The sequence below is a fragment of the Hermetia illucens genome, chromosome 3 (genome assembly GCF_905115235.1).
Source record: "Hermetia illucens chromosome 3, iHerIll2.2.curated.20191125, whole genome shotgun sequence".
NCBI classification, from domain to species: domain Eukaryota; kingdom Metazoa; phylum Arthropoda; class Insecta; order Diptera; family Stratiomyidae; genus Hermetia; species Hermetia illucens.
This window is the reverse complement of record NC_051851.1, coordinates 24,152,358-24,174,119: the sequence shown is the minus strand read 5'-3', so window position 1 is coordinate 24,174,119 and position 21,762 is coordinate 24,152,358. Positions and strand designations below refer to the sequence as shown.

Below are 21,762 nucleotides of genomic sequence, written 5' to 3'. Positions count from 1 at the left end.
TACCGAATTCTCCCATGCCGTGTACAGTTTTACCCTGGCTATGCTATCATAGGTGGCTTTAAAGTCGATCAACAGTTGTCCATATTCCAACAGTTTTTCCATCGCTTGCCGTAGAGAGAAAATCTGATCTGTTGCTGATTTGCCTGGAGTGAAGCCTCTTTGGTATGGGCCAATGATATTCTGGGCATATGGGGCTATCCGACCTAGCAAGATAATGGAGAATATCTTATAGATGCTACTCAGCAACGTGATACCTCTATAATTGCTGCACTGTGTGATATCTCCCTTTTTATGTATGAGACAGATAATGCCTCGTTTCCAATCGTCAGGCATTGACTCGCTGTCCAATACCTTGAGCACAAGTTGATGAGCCACTTGGTGTAACTGGTCACCTCCATATTTAACCAATTCGGCTGTAATTCCATCGCCTCCTGACGACTTATGATTTTTTAGCCGATGAATTGCACGGTGGTGATAGTATTTGTCCGTCGTCTTCAGTTGGCGGGACCTCCAACTCGCCGATGTTCTGATTGTTCAGTAGCTCATCAAAGTACTCAACCCATCGCTCTAATATGCCCATTCTGTCGGAAATCAGATTTCCCTCTTTGTTTCGGCAGGATGATCATCGAGGTGTATAAGGCTTCATCCTGCTGACTTGTTGGTAAAACTTCCGCGCCTGCTGCGGCTGCTCCCTGTACTTTTCGAGTTCACAGACTTGTTGGTTCTCCCAGGCTTCCTTTTTCCGTCTGTGAAGTCGCTTCCACGCTCGACGGAGTTCGTGATAAGTCTCTGCGCGTGCCCGCGTTCTTTGAGAATGCAACATTACTCGGTATGCGGCATTTTCCCATTCCGTTGCTATCTTACATTCATCGTCAAACCAGCCGTTCCGACTCCTTTTGCTGCTGGGGCTAAGTATATTTGTGGCCGTATCCATGATAACGTTCTTCAGGTGATTGTGAAGATCATTTGTTGATGTTTCATCTCCAGGTCCTCTGTTGACTGCGGTTATTGCGGCATCCATTTCCCCTTTATAGGTGTTACGGAGGGCTGTTTTGTGGATGGCTTCAGTGTTAACTCTCACCTGATTGTCAGAGCGGATTCTGGGTGGTGTAGTTATTCGAGCTCGGAACACCATGCCAACGAGATAGTGATCCGAGTCTATATTGGCCCCCCTATATGTTGTGACATTCATCAAGGCTGAGAGGTGGCGGCGTTCGATCAACACGTGGTCAATTTGGTTGAAAGTGGTCCCGTCTGGAGAGGCCCACGTATGTTTGTGGACCGCTTTCCGCGCAAACCAGGTACTTCCAACAACCATTTCGTGTGACCCTGCTAATTGAATAATCCGCAGTCCGTTATCATTTGTTTTTCGTGTAAGCTATGGGAGCCAACGTATCGCCTGAATACGGGCTCTTTCCCTACTTGGCTGTTCGTTCTACTGCCTCGTAGAAGGTATCCTTTTCCGACTCTGCAGTCTCCTCTGTAGGGGCTTGAACGTTAATGAGGCTTATATTTCTAAACTTGCCTCGCAAGCGCAGAGTGCATAGCCGTTCGCTTATGTTTTCAAAGCCGATAACAGCAGGTTTCATTTTTTGGCTGACTAAGAAACCTACTTCGAGCACATGGTTTACTGGATGATCGCTATAATATATGGTGGAGCGACTCTTTTCCAGGAATTTCTACATTTTGTCCCGTTTTTAGGCACGGGAGACTCGCCTCCTCTATACGAGTGATCACGAATTAAGCTCGTCCCGGAGGATATTCTCCAGTCATTCTAGGTTGTCAGTGACTCAACAGTGGCAATGAAAATTCATGTCCCGATCAAAAAACTTTATTTCAAAAGACTAGACATTATGTAACCTAAATAATTTCAAATACATACTAACATTTGAAAAGTTGCCATTCATTAGCCAACTACGTTTCTTTACAAAATATCCAAGGCTTAATAAAAATAAGGAATAATTGTTTTCAATTAATTCACATGTATTGCTTTGTAGAAGTTGGTTTTATTATGTAGATTGAATAGTCATGCATAGAAATTGCATTGTTGAGTGTAAAGTTTGGTAAAATCTGTTAGAAATCTGAGTGTTGAACGTGAAACGATGACAAAGGGTATGCGCTGTACAGGTGCCTCGTTTTATTGTAATGAATTCGATGTGTTTTGGAGGGCGGGACACGAGAGTCAATATTATGATTTGATAGGGACCAAATAATTTACATTTAATACAGTCCCTGCCCCTTTTGAAGCAGAAGAGAGACCATTCAATAGATTACGCGTAGTACAAAACCTAAACAAAATTTTATCATCACAAAAGGCTTAACAAATACAATTTTTGGAAATGATTTCGTCAGTGTCAGGCAGTCCCCGTTTACGGAGCTGAAGAGGAAATGTTGAAAATCCTTCGAATCGTTGAGTGTTTAACATCTTTCCCTACTTGGCCGCTACCGTCCGCCGAACGTGCTCTACTTAAACTTCATTTTAAATTTAATGTCTATTTCGTTTTCAGTGCATAATTTAACAAAAGATCATTTTCTCCTAGTTCTGGAATAATTTCAAATATTCACAAGATATTTCCCTAGCGTAATAAATAAGTGAACGTAACAAATGAAAAAATGCCTACTTACAAATACAAACAATTGTTTTATGCCTAATTGTGAAGTATTGGTAATGGATGCGCCTCTGTGTTCAAAACGTACTTGTCTAAGTCGATCTCGTTGCGATCATCACTAAATAATAAATAAAAATACTTTAAGGTCTCGCCCAGCCAGAAGCTCTCCATCATATCACGCGGTCTTGTGTTCAGGACATTCTTCACGTTCCCAATCGACGTGTAGCCATGCTTCACTTTCGTGTATTTCTCGAACGATTGGAAGATGTTCCAGCCCATGTCCTGATAAGTCTTGTTCCCGGTGAGAGCGTAGAAATAGTACAGACTCTCGACGAATTCCGGTCGCAGGAGATTGTGGGCATCGTTTGGTTTGACGATGATATCCGTCTCTGAGTCGTCGTTCAGTTTGAAGTAGGTAATCTCTGGAGCCAAGCCGGTTGGCTGCTTCATGTATGTTTGGTAGCAGGTTTCCAGCAACTCGTTGGCCAGCGTGAGATGCGATAGAGGCATTCCATGGCGATGACCTAGCAGGAGTGTTCCGGGCAGATAACACGTTAGATGATCCATCTTCGGTTTGAAATCTTTCCCGTTGATAAGTTCTCCGATGTAGGTGTGTTTTTCGGCGGGTGTTTTACGTACAAGTTGAGTCAGAACGCCATCCATTGCGGTCTTATAGTCCTCAATTAAGCTAGGGGTGAAAAAGGACGGACAATTATTATTCGCTCAGACTCCCAAATCTGGAAACTTACAAATCATTTGGTTTTTTGTTTGTTTGCAACCATTGTTTGAGGAGATATTCATAATAAGAATCCCCCCGAGCACCGAGAGATATTGTTGCAAAGTTTCTGAATGCTCCTGAGTTAGCGTTGATAAATATGGGCACCAATCCATTAGTCTTCGGTAGTGCATGAACTTTTTCATTCACTGATTGGACAACCTGGAAATTGACGAGAAAAGACGAAGTCAGCCTCATTGATAACCAAATTCAGATCCATAAAACGTCCACATACCTCCTCGAACGCTTTATCACCCGAACTTCGAGCTAAGTCTCGAAATTCAAGTTGAATTGTTGTCACTTCACTAGTTGAACTGTCCGGTGACCATTTTGGCGAATGAGCCTTCATTGTGGCTAAATTCACATCCGAATAAGGGATCCCGGACGGTGTATCGAAACAGGGCATTAAACGATTACCCAAGTCGATCTATGAAAATTCGGGTGAGCAAATAAAAGGAGAAAATAATTGAACACTTACTGCTTTATTCAAAAACATTTTATCTCCACTCAAATGATATGCACTTAAGAGTCCACCAAGAACTCGAATTGTGACTTCGAATAAATTCACGTCTTTGTTTATATTAAAGGACAAATGCTGGTCGACCCAATTCCTAGACTCCTCGAATTCTATAAACGAAAATATGTTTACAACCACGCGATTTACCTCAGAAAACAAGTGTGTAGCTTACCATCCTGCAAGTCCATGATATACATTGTATCTAACGCGTCCACTATAGTCAATCCCAACCCAAACCAATCATGCGAACCCATTGAAATTGGCTTCAAATTATCATGACCCCAAGCGAACTCCTTGTACCCCCGCCACGAATGACGGAACGCATCAACCACAGCCCGCTGTCGATCGTTCGACGGCCCGCTGAAGTCTTTGGGGGCATTGTTGTCGATATTCTCTTCCAGGACATTTGGTTCCCCCTCCAAGCCGTTGTTTGCTAGGATTTCACGTGATCCTTTCTCAATTTCGGGATCAGGTTTATTGTCGAGTGGTATTTGTGGCTCGATTTGATTTTGAGCTGAATCATTTGGGTTTTGTGCAGGATCGATTTGTGGCTGATTGTTGTCCTCTAGTTTTCGTAATGGTGTTGGTGGAGGTATGACTTCTTCACTGTTACGTTTTGGATGATGGACATTCTCGTTGCGTAATATGTTGTTATGCTGAAAAGAAATTATAATATTTTATTTATATAGAATTTTATTGAGTGAAATAATTATTGTCAAGGAGGGTCAGGCAGTGAACTGCAGGATAAACTGATTCAAAATAAAGCCTTCTAGGAGAGAACCTATCTCTCTCTAAGGTTGATATGTGGCTTTCCAGGAGCCAAGCCTCTTGTCTAAAAAGACCATTAGTGAGTGGTGATAGCCACATCCTGTATGAGGTGACCCTACTATTAACAAAACACTACGAATCTGTACTGAGGAGTTGAAAAATACATCCCCAATCCAGCGCGTTATGTGTACCGTGCACAATGAAAAGTTTGCAGGCGGGGGAACTGACTGCATTCGAACGGAACCTCACTGATAGCTGGTTGCCGAGTGAGTAAGCTTCACAGTACCGTGCTACAAGGAGCTACGACACGGCGGACACCCTAGCACACATACTCGTGGGATTCATATGAGTACAATAAATAAAAATATGAAAAACCCTAACAAACAAGGCGAACCCTGGACCGCACACAAACTAGCCCATCAGGCGGAGGTACGTCCGCGCAACACTGAAAGCCAGGTGGCTAAACCCAAAAAAAACAGAAGTTGGAAAGTCAAACAGTGAAGCCAAGTTCAAAATTGTCCTACTCCAAAAACCGCATCCAACGAAGTTCACTACTCAAAAAACAGGAACAAACAAAAGCACGTCTGCAATCAGTATATCAGACGTCAGAGGTCCAAAGCAAAGTCCATTAGAGTTGCATCTTGTCACCGATATTATTTATTCTTATTATGGGTGATATTCTTTATGCTACCTGGTCCAGATTTCAATCTTGCAAACAAACATGGATAGGAGTGCAACTGCTCACGATCTAATGGGGCTGAAGAGCTGACTTGTTGCTTCTCAGCGAGCAGTGCCGAGATAGGAGCTCACCAGAACAGGACTTATTATCCTAGCACTCCGACATTCCGACGCCTTGGTTGCAAGGGCACTATCCCTGACGTGACCTTTGCTACGTCTGCAATCTAACGATGAAGGATTCTGGAAGAGTTCACTGCCACTGATCGTCAGTACATTTCCTTCGAAGTGGCAAACAGTTCCTCCTAATATTCTGACAACAGGCAAACACTTATCGGGTGGCTCCCAAAAAAAAACTGCGTCTCAGGAAATTATCTACGTGCTGGTGAACGGGGGAAATTGCAAGCCTATAAAGGAACTGCCTCAGACTTCATCGGATTGCTCAGCGAAAAAGAGGTAAAGAAAAGGTAACTTAGGTCCGCAGAATATAAGAGAGAGAGAAAAAGGGACACCGCCACGAAACAGGCAAAAGACACGTTGCTGACAGGAGTCAATAAACGATGTTAACAGAGAATCATGGGGCCTCAAGTATGAGCTGGTTACCAAAAATTTGATGCCTTTCGATCACCCCAGTTCCACGGTAGCAGCAAAGAAGAAACCGTGCAGGCCCTTTTCCTCCCCACCCCAACCGAGCTAACGCTGTCGATGATGGAATGAGTACTGAGGAATACCTTCTTTTCACTTTGAAGGAACTAGAGGAGGCGGTCTTGTCCATAAAGGAAAAAAAGGACCAGGACCGGATGGTATTCCCGGCGTAGTGTTAAAACTTGTATGCAAAAACAAGCCGAGCTTGCTACTCAGCGCATTCAACGCATATTTGACAGTGGGTGTTTTTCCCAAATTTTACGAGACTCGTGCTGATAAGAAAGGGCAAAAGGCGGCACCGAGGCGCCGTCAGCGTATCGTCCTCTGAGTATGCTGAACACAGGGGGGAACCTACTTGGAAAACTCGTCAAACCAAATCTGATCAACGGAGTACGTTCTGCGGGAGACTATTCACCAACACAATATAGTTTTAGAACAGGACGATCCACAGCTAATGCAATTGACGAGGTGGTCCAAGCGGTGAAACTGACTAATGCTCTTTGTGACCCTGACCAAGGAGAAGATTCCCACAATCCGCTCGGTGGAGGTACTGCAGTGTGGAGACACTTAGCGGAAATTCACCCGAGCCCCACACCATTTATTTATGTAAATATTAGGAGTCAGCGCAAGGTTTTTTAAAGACAAATTTGGGTAGACTATATAATGCTTGTTCTCTTGGTTCCTCGTCCTGTTATTACCATTGGGGTTCGAGTGGTTCCGCTTTGATCGTGGTGTAGTTAAATTTTCACGTTTTCCGCTCGTTGTTGGGTTCGGAGGATTCTTCGCCCGTAAATTTAGCTTAAATTTGCAATGTCATACGACAGCAGTGCTGCAGGCGCCTTCGGCACTTTCGTACCCTCCGTGGCCGCAGTGGCGGTACGGGTGCCACCGTTTTGGCGACATAATCCGGAAGCTTGGTTCCGCCAATTGGAGACGCATCGCTGCTGATGCCACGCGATTTAATCACGCGCTCGTCGGCCTGGATGAGGAGTCGCATGGCTTCAAGTATTGCGTCACAATCGGCTCTCGCGGTACCTCTGGCCGACATTTCCGCACAATCATGCGCCGAAGCCCTTTGTCGGGAATGGAGCCCACGCTTTGGAGTTCCAGCCGAGGTCATTATTGACCAGGGAAGGCAGTTCAAGTCTCTCCTGTTCTCGCAGTTAGGTCAATTCCGAGCTTTCAGTGTCATCAGACAACTGCGTACCACCCGCAATCCAAACCGGAGCAGCCTTTCACTATGCTTGCTCCAGGACGCCTTGGGGCCCGTCATTCTTCGACCATCGACCTTCGGCTAACATCCCCCCAAGGACCTGGACGTCTGCACACAAGTCTTGGTTCGCGTGGATGCTTCCCGGTAGCCCCTGCAACCACCATATGAGGGCCCATATGAAGTATTAAACAGAGGGAAGCACTTCTTTAAGCTTGATGTTGACGGCAGGCCCAAGAAAGTATCCGTAGCTAGGCTAAAGCTTTTGTCTCCAGGGTTAAGATCTCGAGGAAGGTACACGGCGCGTGAGATTCGATCAGCGCCCCTAAAGTTAGCGTCGGGTTTTGTCGGTAGGATGAAGGCGCTGCAATGTGGAGCCGCGCCGTGGAACAGGGGAGCGTAAATTCGCCCAGATTGGTGAAACTGTGGCGCGGCAGGATTCGCGGCATTCGAAATTTATTTCGATAGATGGCGCACCGAAACTCTTCACGTTTTTTAGAACTCGCCACGGAAGTGGAGAGCTAGCGGTGGGAATCTGCCGTTGGTTGGGGGCAGAAGGACCGCATGGAGACAAACCGGTCTTCTGCTTCCAGCTGCGACCGCGAACAGTCCGAAATACGCTCGAAGTCCCTTTACATAATTTTTATAATTTCATATTACCACTAAATGTATAAAATAATAATTAAAAATAAATAGGTAAAAACCTAAAAAAAACCATGGTCTAGTCGAAGCGGGGGCTAAAGTACTTCGGAATCGTGATAGACACGAACACAAGCTTCTTCGAGCACATTGGTAACACCGCAGACGAAACTACGGCTAAAATGGTTACGGTTTGCCGACTAATTCTAATGAGGGAGGTCCCCTAACCAGTAGGCGTCGCTTGCTAGTGAGTGCAGTTCGATCCGTCTTTCTTTACAAATCCGAAAGATGGACTGACTCCCTTAGTAAGGAAATGTACCGCAAGCACGTAACGCAAATAGAAAGACCAACGGCTCTGCTGGTAGTCCACCTATCGTACCATTTCAGAGCCAGCAGTAATGCTGATAGCAGGGGTTATTCCGATCGCTTTTCATGCTGCCGGGCAGGGGTTTATATTCCTCAGAAAAGGCAAAGGAAGTAGGGAAGCCGTCACTTGTGAAGGAACAGCCCGTACGCTCTGCGCATGGCATCAATCTTTACTGATTCTCACCCTAGCTGCTCAGCTGGCATGGGTATTTTCAATCTCATCTGCAAACAATCGGAAAATTACGGCCGCCCGACTGCATTTATGGCAAGGATGTAGTGGATCGCAGAAAAAGAAGACGAAGCAGACCCTGCCTAAGATGGAGCGATGGCGTAGGTCAGGACGCCAGACAGCTTTTAGGTATATCGAATTGGTGGACCCCGGTGCAAAACCGGGATGTCTGGAGTTCTTTATTAAGGCAGGCCTAGACCGGATACCGGTTGTTGCGCCGTTGATGATGATGTGATGGATCATGCATGCCACACATTTTCCTCTGCAGAAGATGGAAGTGCAATTGCCATTACCGTTCGTGTCAAGTGTCCCCAGACATCATAATTGAGGCCATGCTACAGAGCGAAGACACGTGGAACCGAGTGACACGTTAACCTCAAGGTATTCTTAAAGCGAAAAAGAGGGAGAAGGATAGGAGAGATGGCAGAGTAGCTGAGGTTCCTTGAACCACTGGGTTTTGCTTCTATATTGAATAGGTCTGGCCTGAAGTAATGTGTCAAGCGGTTACGGTTTAGAGTCCTAGATGCTCCAGGGGGGTGTTTTAGCCAGCAGTATGTCTCAAAGGAGTCCGGCACTTTGTGCATAAATTAATTTGACTTCCGTACCACTTGACTTCTCTCTATAAGATGAGAGCTGATCATAGTCAGCTCTGCTCATTGTTGACTACATTCCAAACACGGTCTCCAAGCCAATAAATCTATTTGGTGGCAAACGTTTTCGAAGCGAAATTTGTCTCCACGAGGGAAAAATAAAGAGTATTGCAATCATTGCTCCATTTGAAATTTATAGCTTCACTGACTTTAGATAGACTCAAACTCGGGCTATTTTGAGAGGGCTCGAAGTCCAATATTAAACCCTCAAAACAACTCAGGTATTAACATCTCTTTCCGATAACATCAACCGCGAATCACATCAGTACTTATCGTGAAAATCTGAACAGCCTGAACCCCAAATGGAAAATTAAATATCGTAGTTAACATTAGTTTCGCCTCATTATCAAAAACAAGCATTTATATCGATAGCATGCAGTCGATATTGAGAACAGGCAAGTTTTCAATCATCATTGCCAATTACTCTACAATTTTGAGACCAGATAAGATATCTCTTGATATACAGATCGACTGTAAAGTTATGATTGTTTTGATTGGAACAGTTTCCCATCGTAGTTTCTCTACCAAAGTGCAAAATGACTGTCAAACATCCTCTTGTGATTAGAAAAAGTGTCAATTTTGAAGTATTCCAATTCAAAACATGAATTTTTCTAGGAATATTCCTTGGAATTGTTTTTGAGGTTTCAACAGTTGCTTAGTTTTTGCAAAGAAAATTAATTTTCGAGACCCATAGTTTGTCGGGTCGGAAATTAAAGCACTTCCTGGTAATATGGTTTACTAACGATGTTCAAATCCATATCAGCTCGTTGGCAGCATTCCGATTTACATGTATTTAATTTACAGGATTGATTAATTTAAATCATGATTTAAATCAATGATTTATATGAAGTGATTTTTCATAGAAATCAAAATTTAATCAATCAAGCAATGAAACTGATTTTTAGTAGAACTACTCCTGGTTTAATGTTCTCATAACTTTTAAAATTATCATGAACTCCGTCGAGCGGAGAAGCGACTTCACAGACGGAAAAAGGAAGCCTGGGAGAACCAACAAGTCTCTGAACTATAAAAGTACAGGGAGCAACCGCACTAGGCGCGGAAGTTTTACCAATAAGTCAGCAGGATGAAACCTTATACACCTCGATGCTCATCCTGCCGAGACAAAGAGGGAAATCTGATTTCCGACAGAATGGGCATATTAGAGCGATGGGTTGAGTACTTTGATGAGCTACTGAACAACCAGAACATCGGCGAGTTGGAGGTCCCGCCAACTGAAGACGACGGACAAATACTGCCACCACCAAGTTTAGGAGAAACAGTCCGTGCAATTCATCGGCTAAAAAATCATAAGTCGCCAGGAGCCGATGGAATTACAGCCGAATTGGTTAAATATGGAGGCGACCAGTTACACCAAGTGGTTCATCAACTTGTGCTCAAGGTATGGGACAGCGAATCAATGCCTGACGATTGGCAAAGAGGCATTATCTGTCTTATACATAAAAAGGGAGATATCACACAGTGCAGCAATTATAGAGGTATCACGTTGCTGAGTACCATCTATAAGATATTCTCCACTATCTTGCTAGGCCGGATAGCCCCATACGCCCAGAACATCATTGGCCTGTACCAAAGAGGCTTCACTCCAGGTAAATCAGCAACAGATCAGATTTTCTCTCTGCGGCAAGCGATGGGAAAACAGTTGCACCATCTGTTCATCGACTTTAAAGCCGCCTATGATAGCATAACCAGGGTAAAACTGTACACGGCCATGAGAGAATTCGGTATCCCGACGAAATTAATAAGACTGACTAGGCTGACCCTGACCAATGTGCGAGGCCAAATAAAAGCAGCAGGATCACTTTCAAGACCATTCGACATCAACAACGGTCTACGACAAGGGGATGCCCTATCATGCGTCCTCTTTAATCTGGCCCTTGAGAAAGTGATCCGTGATGCTGAGGTAAATGCAAGAGGTACGATCCTCTTCAAGTCCACTCAACTGCTGGCATATGCTGACGATATCGACATCATGGGAAGAACCACCCGAGACGTACATACTGCCTTCATCCAGATCGAGCAGGCGGTGATTGGCGCGAGATCTTGGGCTGCACATCAATGAAGGCAAGACAAAATATATGGTGGCAACGTCAACACCGAAGACGAATCAACCAACAACATCAAACCGCAGTGGTCAAACACGAAGAAGAATAAGGATAGGAGAATACAACTTTGAGACCGTTGACAATTTCTCCTATCTAGGGTCGAAAATCACAACCGATAACAACTACGATGATGAAATCCGCGCACGGTTGTTGTCAGCCAACAGAGCCTATTCCAGCTTACAAAGACTGTTCCGCTCGAAACGTCTCACCATAGGGTCGAAGCTCTTACTGTACAAGACTATGATCTTGCCAGTCCCCATGTATTCCTCGGAAACTTGCGTTCTTAGCAAGAAAAATTACGAACTCTTGGCCGCGTTTGAGAGAAGAATCCTCCGAAGAATTTTTGGCCCCCTACATGAGGATGGACGATTCCGTAACCTACACAATGACGAAATCTATGAGCGATACCATGACCGTCCGGTTGTGGATAAAATCCGGTTCAATAGGTTACGGTGGGCGGGTCACTTAATCCGTATGAATGAGGATGATCCCACCCAGAAAGTCTATAAGGGCAGTATCTATGGTAGAAAAAGAAGACAAGGCAGACCCTGCCTAAGATGGAGCGATGGCGTAGGTCAGGACGTCAGACAGCTTTTAGGGATATCGAATTGGTGGACCTCGGCGCAAAACCGGGATGTCTGGAGTTCCTTATTAAGGTAGGCCTAGACCGGATACTGGTTGTTGCGCCGTTGATGATGATGATGATAACTTTCAAAATTCCTAAAAATTTGAACCATTGGTTTGTGAAAAATTATCAAAAATATGGGTGGAGCTAAAAGCATTTACAGTAGTGTATTACGTTGAATAATATAATAACAATGGATGGCAGAGAAAAATGCACATAAGTTCAAGAAATTCGTGGAAAAATAATAAGGAACCCTGGCTTATTTTGTAGCCAAAAAGGAGTTGCCGAAGTAGTTGCGGTTGACTACTCTTAGTATTTTGTTGGACAGCCCCTACGCAAAGATTTTCTAAGAGAAATATTTTTCCAAATTTTCTCAATAATTGCAAAAATTTCAGTCTGGTTTCTGGACTTTTTCATTTCGGGTGTCGAAGATGATGGGAGTTGACGTCGGAAATTAGAAATTTATTTGTATCCCAAATATTTGATTGAGGAACAGAAGGGATGGAATGTGCCCCGAGATTGATATTCAAGTTTCATGTGTCCGTTGTCATTTTCCGGGTAAAGTAGACTCTACCTTGAAAAACGAGAGCTTCGCCCTGGGTCAGGTTAAGAAGAAGTTTTCAGGAATGCAGGAATTTATTGACAAGTTGGATGGGAAGGTTAAGACGAATTTGAGAAGCTGGAATGTTGAGGGATGCGATATAAAAAATCAAGTCGTCAGCATGCTCACAAGACTGACCCTTGTGGAATTCCTGTTGGAAAAGAATATGGATCTGACGGAAAGTCGAAATTAAGAACTTGTGATTATCGGTTGGAGGTGTAACTTAGGATTAATCTGCGAAAATGGAAGAGGAAGAGGCTAGGGGACTTAGCACACTTCTTGAGAACAATAATCGAGATCTGGTCCGGACCAGTTGATTTTTTATTGTTAAAGCAGTGAATTATGGATTGTATTATGTGAGCAATGACGGCTAATAAGGGAGAACAAACTGTTGTGCGCTGTGCGGTATGGTAGGGGGATCGGGAAATGTACAAAGGAAGGGATGGGATGTGCTCTGTATGGAAATATATGCGGGATTTGAGATAGCTGAACTGCGGGAAGTATTTGTGGCGGTGACTACGCAAGGTGGCTTCCTACTTGATGACATTAAGGGTTTGTGGAGGGAGGATGATTATTCCCTGATAATTTAGGTCAGTTGAAAGTAAAGGAAGTTTTGGGCGTACCAGTTGACCATGGCGGCCTTGCATTATGAACTATGTTTGGCGTTTAGTCCGCCCCCTAGTACGAGGGAGGGGCATTTGGTGCCAGTGCAAAGCAGTGTCTAGGGATTGCTTAGGACAGTAGAGGCTCGCGAGGAATATAACGATGAGTGAATGGATACGCAGACGACAGTTCGCTCAAGGGTAGGGCCGATTGTGAGGAGAATGGATATTTGCTTGGCGTAAATGGGTTTGAAATTATTGCCGGGCTGGGAAATGTATTTAATTGAAATAAACCCAAACGCATAACGGCTCCATTATATTTAATAGAAAAAAAAGGAGCCTACGGGACCAAGCTGTAATACATTATAACTCTGACATAGTCTCGGAGTCAGGGAATGGAAATAAAATTCGAGCTCCGACCACACGGGAGAGGTTCATCTTGAGGAAGAGCGAGCGGGTGAACTCGCACTGTATCTTCTCTAGGGCAAGACAGTCGCAATTATGGAAGAGGGACCAAATCACGGACCAATAGTAAAGCAGTATGAAAGCTGACACTTTGGAAGCACGGTTGATGATATCGAAGCAGTGTCTGTCAAAACCGAGTTTATCGTCGAAGTGTTACGCCCAGTTCGAGCATAGAGTTCAAATAGGGCAGAAAGCAACCACCAAGAGAGTAGGAGAAAGGAGTGGGAGGTTTCAAGCGAGTCGTACATCGAGTGGCATTTGCTGACATTAGGAGCCAACTTATTAACTAATAATTAAAAATTCGATACTTCAAAGTACTCTTTTTCCAAAAAGGCAATAGTTTCAGCAAGTGTTGTTATACAAATTCTAATCATCTTTGCAGGTTTTGTTTGGAGCCATATGATTTATGGCGAAAAATGCTTCCAGGCAAGGAGGATAATCAGATTTCCGGCCGTATGGGGAGCAACGGGTTGAGTATTTTGATTTACTGCTTAACAACCTGAATATCGGCAGGTTGGAGATTCCGCCAACTAAAGAGGTCGGGCGAATACTGCTACCACCGAACATGGACGAAGCGGTTTATACAATTCATTGACTTAAGAGTAAGTTACCAGAAGCCGATGGATATACAGCCAAAGTAGTTAAATATTGCTGAGTACCATCTATAAGGTATTCTTGGCTATTTTGCTAGGCCGGATATCCCCTTATGCCCAGAACATTATCAACCAATACCAAAGAGGCTTCACTTGAGGTAAATCCGCCAGTGTACCCTGGATCTCAAAATACAACCCAAAAAGGCATCTATTCAAATCAAGTTAATAATATTATATTTGTATATTTTGGAAGTTTAGTGATCCCCCTTAAGCTAGCAGTACAACATTTCGCAAAAATATAATTCATAATGTAGACCTTGAGGCAGGAAATCATACTATAATTAACGGAGTCATGACAGGTTAACGCCCCGCTTTCGTGTTCATTTAACATATCAAATATCTAGTATGGAAATAGTCAATTTTTTTCTTTCAATTAAAAATAACCCAGATTTTAATAGACAAATATTTGTATATTTGTAATTCATTTGCTACACATTCTGTGTGCAAACATTAAATTCTATTAATTCCTACGGAATTCCGAAAAATGTACGTTTTTAGTACCTCAATAAATCTTCTCATAGCTTTATTTACAAAAAAGAGCTTGCACTCTTCTTTGCATGGGCTCATTTAAAACGACATAAAACACCATTCACTGCATGAGTGGGGTTTACGGTTCCTAACATCCTAGGTAAAACCTTAAAATACGGACAAAGAAGTTTGAATATCTGTTCCTGGATTCGATCGAGTCAGATATAACAAGGATAGAACTAATATAGGATTTCGTAAGATCCCGACATTTTGGCGGCAGTAAAGGACCGATTTCTGAACCACCTTCCCGGAGTAGTACACTTCTTCGGAGATAAACAATGTGATGCAAAGATGAGTCAATTCCATACGAAAACGGAAACACCTCAATCAAAAATTGTTCATTTGATTATAACTATAACTTTTTTGTTTGAAGATATCCTGAGTTCGTTATCTACAAGAGGAGTGACTTATCGCTCTCTTCATGCAAGAACCACTCTTTTTTGGACGAATACCTAACTTTTCGACGGTTTTCTTTCGATATGACAGACTAGAACATACTCAGTCGCAATCCGCAATGTTCTTCTTAGAATGTCTGAAGATCCGAGGATCATTGGGTAAGGATTTAATCAAACAAGTTGTCGAAAATCATTCATAAGTTACCTACACAAGAGCCGCTAAAGTTGAAAGAAGTCGGCAGGATGTCGTCTGCTCAAGGCCAAATTCGCTTTGGCCAGCATCTCATTGACCCTGTCTCCGACGTCCTCGAGGGTTGTTCTTACAAAAGACTAAAGGAACCGCTCACAAAACGCCTGTCAGTAAGTGTGACGTCAAAACTTAACCATTTACTGACAGTCCACATCGAGCTGGTATAGTCTTGTGGCTGCAGACACTTCCGGAGAACACACAATTCATCCTGCCATATGCGGATTCGAGATTTCTGGACACGTTGGCCCTCACTGCTAACCAAATTATGAGGTCCACGTGCGACCCGTGTTTGGTGAGGTATTTTGCGACACAGCGGAAATGGAATAACAATTTGCGCATTTTCTCATGGAACTTGCGCCCCCTGTATAGAGATGGAGTTGCGAAGCAGTTAGCTGATACCCTGTCCCAATATATGGCTGATATAACAGCGTTGCAGGAAATGCGTTGGACAGCGACCGGTTTCCTGGAGAAGAGTCACTACTTCATATATTACAGCGGCCATCCAGTAAACCATGTGCTCTGAGTAGGTTTCTTAGCCAAAAAATGAAACCTGCCGTTATCGGCTTTGAAAACATAAGCGAACGGCTATGCATTCTGCGTTTGCGAGGCAAGTTTAGAAATGTAAGCCTCATAAACGTTCAGGCCCCTACAGAGGAGACTGCAGAGTCGGAGAAGGAACCCTCTACGAGTCAGTTGAGCGGACCCTCGAAGCCTGTCCAAATTATGATATCAAAATCATACGTGGAGATTTCTATAGTCAAGTAGGGACGGAGCCCGTATTTAGGCGATACGTCGGCTCCCATAGCTTACATAGTGATGATAACGGACTGCGGATTATTCAGTTAGCAGTATCACACGAAATGGTTGTTGAAAGTACCTGGTTTGCGTTGAAAGCGGTCCACAAACATACGTGGGCCTCTCCAGACGGGACCACTTTCCACTAAATTGACCACGTGCTGATTGAAAGCCGCTATCTCGCAGCCTTGATGAACGTCAGAACCTATAGGAGGGCAAATATAGACTCAGATCACTATCTCGTTGGCATAGTACTCCAAGCTCGAATTACGACACCACCTACAATCCCCTCTGACAATCAGGTGAGAGTTAACACTGAATCCATACCACAGCCCTCGGTAACACCTATAAGAGAGAAATGGATGCTGCAATAACCGCAGTCAACAGAGATCCTGGAGATGAAGCATCAACAAATGATCTTCACAACCACCTGAAGAACGTTATCATTAATACGGCCCGAACATACTTGGCCCCAGCCATAAGAAAATTCGGAACGGCTGGTTCGACGATGAATGTAAGCTAGCAATAGAATGGAAGAATGCTGCACACCGAGTAAGGTTGCATTCTCAAAGAACGCGGGTATATCGAGCGGAGAAGCGCCTTCACAGACGGAAGAAAGAAACCGGGCAGAACCAACAGGTCTGTGAAATGGAAAGGCACAGGGAGCAACCGGACCAGGTGCGCAAGTTTTACCAACAAGTTAGCAGGATGAAGCCTTATACACCTCGATGCTTATCCTGCCGAGACAAGGAGGGAAATCTGATTTCCAACAGAATGGGCATATTGGAGCGATGGGTTGTGTATTTTGATGAACTGCTCAACAACCAAAATATCGGAAGCCCCGCCAACTGAAGGCGACGGACAAATGCTGCCACCGCCAAGCATAGAAAAAACAGTCCGTGCAATCCATCGGCTTAAAGTCATAAGTCGCCAGGAGCCGTTAGAATTACAGCCGAATTGGTTAGATATGGAGGCGACCAACCACATCAAGTGGTTCATCAACTTATTCTCAAAGTGTGAGACAGCGAATTAATGCCTGACGACTGGCAACGAGGCATTATCGTACATAAAAAGGGGGATACCACGCAAATAATATCACGTTGCTGAGTACCATCTATAAGATATTCTCCATTATCTTGCTAGGTCGGATAGCCCCAGAACATTATTGGCCCATACCAAAGAGGCTTCAATCCAGGCAAATCAGCAACAGATCAGATTTTCTCTCTGCGGCAAACAATGGAAAAATTGTTAGAATATGGACATCAGTTGCACCATCTTTTCATCGACTTTAAAACCGCCTATGACAGCATAGCCCGGGTAAAACTTGTACACGGCCATGAGAGAATTCGGTAACCCGACGAAATTAGCAAGACTGACCCTGACCAATGTGCGAGGCCAGAGAAAAGCAGCAGAATCACTTTCGAGACCGTTCAACATCAACAGCGGTCTAAGACAAAGGGATGCTCTATTATGCGTCCTCTTTAACCTGGTCCTGGAGAAAGTGATTCGCGATGCAGATGTATATGTGAGAGGCACCATCCTCTTCAAGTCCACTCAACTACTGGCCTACGCTGACGATATTGACATTATGGGAAGAACAACCCGAGATGTAGTCTACCATCATCCAGATCGACGAGACGGCGTGAGATCTTGGGCTGCACATAAATGAAGGCAAGACGAAGCACATGGTGTCGTATTTTCTCAACCTTGGACCATAAGCAGAAGCCCGACGAAGCGCCGCCTCGCTAATTTCGGCACTTAGCCAACGTCAGCCAATTTACATCGAACATTGAACATGTGTCTGGTAAAGACAACGTGCTAAATAGGAATTAGAAGCATTCCCAAAGTCATGAAAGCGTTTCCACACCATACATTTCGCACGCTACAAGCATTGCCCCACGATCATTAATTTGTTTACGCGATGGACTGAGACAATATCTCTGAAGGACATTACAGAACAGTCGAGAGTACATTCCAAGCTTTGGTATTCCCGCCCCCTTTTTTTCTCAAAGCTTGGAAAGCTCCCTGGATTCAACGACAGCGGACAACCGCAAACCATCTGGAGTTCAATGGAGCAACGGCCACTGAAAGCAACCATTATAGCGCGCGACGAGCCTTGCCTTTCGTTCTGCTTGGCCTCCGTACGGCCGTCTGCGAAGAGTTTGGAGACAGCAGGGGGGGACAGGAGAATTTACGATTACCCAGCGACCTAGTCCTCGACAAGAGAGACCGGATTGTTGCGCCTGCTACGAGAAACCGCCTCTGCCATCTAATCACGCGCGATTAACTGTACACGCCCCTGAGAATCCTGAGTCTGTACCCATGTTCTGGAGAGGACTAGTGCCATTCGGAGGCCGCTGCAGCCAAAGTGGGAAGGTCCTTTGGAGATTAAGGTCCTCGAGCATGAGGAGCACGCGTTCAATTTGGACGTCGGTGGCAAGCCCCAGACGGTCTCCTTAGACAGGCTGGTAGGAGGCAGACGGCACTAGAAGGAAGGGGTGAACGCCACGTACGTTTTGACGTCCACCAAACGGCCGCCTTGGTCGAATTTTCAATTTCTCCCAAGGTAACAGTTGCCGTACTTTCTGGCTAACCACGACAATGTGATCTCTCTGAAGCAGGATCTCCCAGTCAAGATCTAGTCAGAAATCGGCTATCATCGGCTTGAGAGTGCGATTTAGAGTAAAAGTCAACAACAATTGGCTTTCCAGAGTAAAAAAATTCAGAGCCGGAAGATAGGGAGAAGGGCTCTTCACAGTCTTTTCATTTTACTTCGTTGAGGCCCCAAAATCAGCAGAATTCTCGTATAATGTGGAGAAAACATTCTGGAAGCCCTCAACACCATTGCTGAGGAGCGTGGGCACATGCCATGGACTATCACAAACCATTTTCGTTAACTATAGTTAAACCCCAGCCAAATCCTAATATTCGACGCTGAAAACAATGAATTTCGCCACAGAATGGAAAGAGAATCTCAAATCACAATACTCACAGAACATAATGGGACAATTTCCTAAGAAATGCACTCGACAAATGAAAGCTTATAACCATTAAGATGATGAAACTATTATCAACGTTTGAATAGTTTTCGCTCAAAGTCAGATGGACGCTTATCAACAAACAAATATTTACTCTACCGTAACCGAGTTTTCAACGGAATGAATTGCGTGTCGAGTTGCTGAGCGTGACAACAAAAACTTTAATCGATTGTTGGTGGTCCATATCGAAAACATTGTTTAGAATCAGGGGCCGGCGATGATTGTGGGAGCCACAAGCCTCGTCCATCTAAATTGTGAACTTGAACCGAATCTGAGTTGCTCTGGAGCGCCCGTTCCTCTATCATAGTGCGAATGCGGTTGACCAAATCTAATGAAAGTTTAGATTAATGAACCTCTCTCTATTTGATAGCCTTTGGTAGAGGTTTTGTTGAATGTGGACAGCATGAGACCACATTTTTACGAGTAACCCAATCCGTCAGATTGAGATAATGGAAAATTACCACCAAAACCGAATGAATAAAAATGAGCAAAGTTTTTTTGCTGTTATTATGATTCTGGCTAAGCTTGAATGCTTGTGATTTACACTGTCTGGAGAAAAAGCATGAGATGCAGCTGCAGAATCTATTGAGGATGATTTGCTCATTTAGGAAGAAGATAGGGATCAAAAACGGAAGAATGTTCGACAAGAGTTCCTTTTGGGACGACCGGTATCAGGGAGAGCGCTTTTGTGACCAACTATCAAGTCGGTGGGAAGGAATAAGTTGAGGTCAATACGGTTATTGGGGGCGTCAAACCGATCCAGGCCAGCCAGTCACGCTACCGAACGAAATAACTCGTAAAGAGGAAGATTAATCAGGGCCGAATGATGCAGAAATGAAACCATTTAGAGTTAGATTTCGTCGATAACTCCAAGTCAAATGGATGAATTTTCTCCGTTTCAATGGAATCTATCGGGGAGCCAACACAAAGGTTCCCAAATTAGACTCTGAATTGCCGTAAACACTTTAGGCTGTATTACAATCGAAACCACTTGAAATTCTTCACGCAAGACACATATTGAATTCCACTCTGTAAACTTTGTAGAAGCCACAAAGTGTTTTCCAACAATTACCAGCAATTTGCACAGTTGCTGTGAAGCGACCGTACTGAACCCATAAAGCACCAAACCCGGCCCAGCAGAGTAAATATAAGTCAAGTGCTAACTGTTAATCTTGAGTCATGCAGGTGTAGATTGCGTTCTCCACCGCGGCCTGAGACTGCGACCGGTAGATTAGTCTTTGTTCAGCAGAACACGGGCACTTTCCCCCGCGGGTACCTTTGCCCGGTGGCAAGAATACCCAGAATTTTTCCATAATCCACAAATAATGCTAACACAGTGACCATTGGCGTACTCACCTCATCTTTGAATGGCGCGATATTTATATGTCCCAATGAATTGGCTGAATCGTCGGGGACGAGCTGCTCGCCGGGCAGGAAGAGAAGCAAAGCGACGCAGGCAGTCAATAATCCGATTATGATTAGATTGCGGAGGCAGCGAGGCAGTTGGTTCCAGTACTGAAAGATAGCCAAGAAATTGCACTTTATAGGACACACAGGCAACTGGGGCCAAGCACTTGGAAACATACCCGGCGACAACTTTTCCTTGTTGTTGACAGTCCCGGCTGCAGACTATCCGAGCTGCCGAGCTGGAGCGTGAGTGCGACGTGATCACTTCGTGTTTCCATTGTAACTCAATCACTTGATTTTCCAATAACACATGCCGAACTAAGCGTATTCACTATTTTCCCTAAGAGACAACACAAAAAAACATTTTCCTCTTATCAATTTTCCTTGACATTAGAGCGATTCCAGGGCACCAGTCGCGCGCTACGTCTACCCTTTGATCGTCATCGATTTATTCCGATTGATTGGCGGTGGATGGAGTGCAATTTGCGCGTATGCACTGTGATATGGAGGTTGTTCAGCAAACTCGGCAACTTTTTGCCTTAGCGACAATCTAGGCCACGGAACTCGGTATAGCAAGGAAAAAACACAACCGACCAACCGATCCACCACCTCCCACGACAGTGAAGACGTCAGACTGACACCATTTGACGCATGTGACATACATTTCCGAGAATAGAGTTTGAAACGTTCGGAGAACGCTGTGCAGAACTGAGTGAAGTAGGCAGTAATTGTTATTGCCTGGTCGAAAATGTCCGTTAAACCGTTTTTGTAGCTAAACTAGCAAATTTTCTCAACGAAAACTGCTTATTCTTTGGACTGACACATATACGAAATTAATTAACTGAGTTGTCCGAAATAAAATCTCCTAACTTACGAGGAAGATATTTCCACATCAGAAAGATTAATTGAAATTTTATAACCTGAGAACGGAATCACTATGGGGCTGCATGCCGCCGGAAACGGAATGACTAAATCAAATGAGACACTCAATTCAAGTAATATGATTTCTCTATTGGAAGCCAAAACACAACGTGAACAATTCAATCGCTTCAAATGAAACGGCGAGGTTGGGGAACACGAGTGCACCGCGCGGCACCAGAAGCAGTCGAGGCGCCACAATCACTCTCCAAATGACTTTCGGCATAATTGTGATGAAAGACTCGCAGCACTGCCCAAGTGACTACCGGCTGGGCTCAT

At 44.3% G+C, this 21,762-nt stretch overlaps 1 protein-coding gene across 1 annotated transcript; it reads right to left on the bottom strand.

Moving 5' to 3' along the window:
- Positions 1–1,815: 1,815 nt before the first annotated feature.
- Positions 1,816–21,183, bottom strand: LOC119651345 (endoplasmic reticulum mannosyl-oligosaccharide 1,2-alpha-mannosidase). Its single transcript, XM_038054901.1, has 7 exons — positions 20,745–21,183; positions 20,515–20,673; positions 4,074–4,557; positions 3,863–4,011; positions 3,620–3,811; positions 3,359–3,546; positions 1,816–3,297 (listed from the first exon to the last, which is right to left on the bottom strand). The coding sequence occupies exons 1-7, from the start codon at positions 20,841–20,843 to the stop codon at positions 2,649–2,651; spliced, it is 1,920 nt and encodes a 639-aa protein (XP_037910829.1). The 5' UTR covers positions 20,844–21,183; the 3' UTR covers positions 1,816–2,648.
- Positions 21,184–21,762: the final 579 nt, after the last annotated feature.

Bases quoted from the DNA above. Each gene is read 5' to 3' on its own strand.
- LOC119651345 (XM_038054901.1), bottom strand. From the start codon at position 20,843: ATGGAAACACGAAGTGATCACGTCGCACTCACGCTCCAGCTCGGCAGC. The intron at 4,558-20,514 runs GTGAGTACGCCA...ATTTCTTTTCAG, and splicing joins TCGCGCCATTCAAAGATGAG to CATAACAACATATTACGCAA. The intron at 4,012-4,073 runs GTAAGCTACACA...TTTCGTTTATAG, and splicing joins TATCATGGACTTGCAGGATG to AATTCGAGGAGTCTAGGAAT.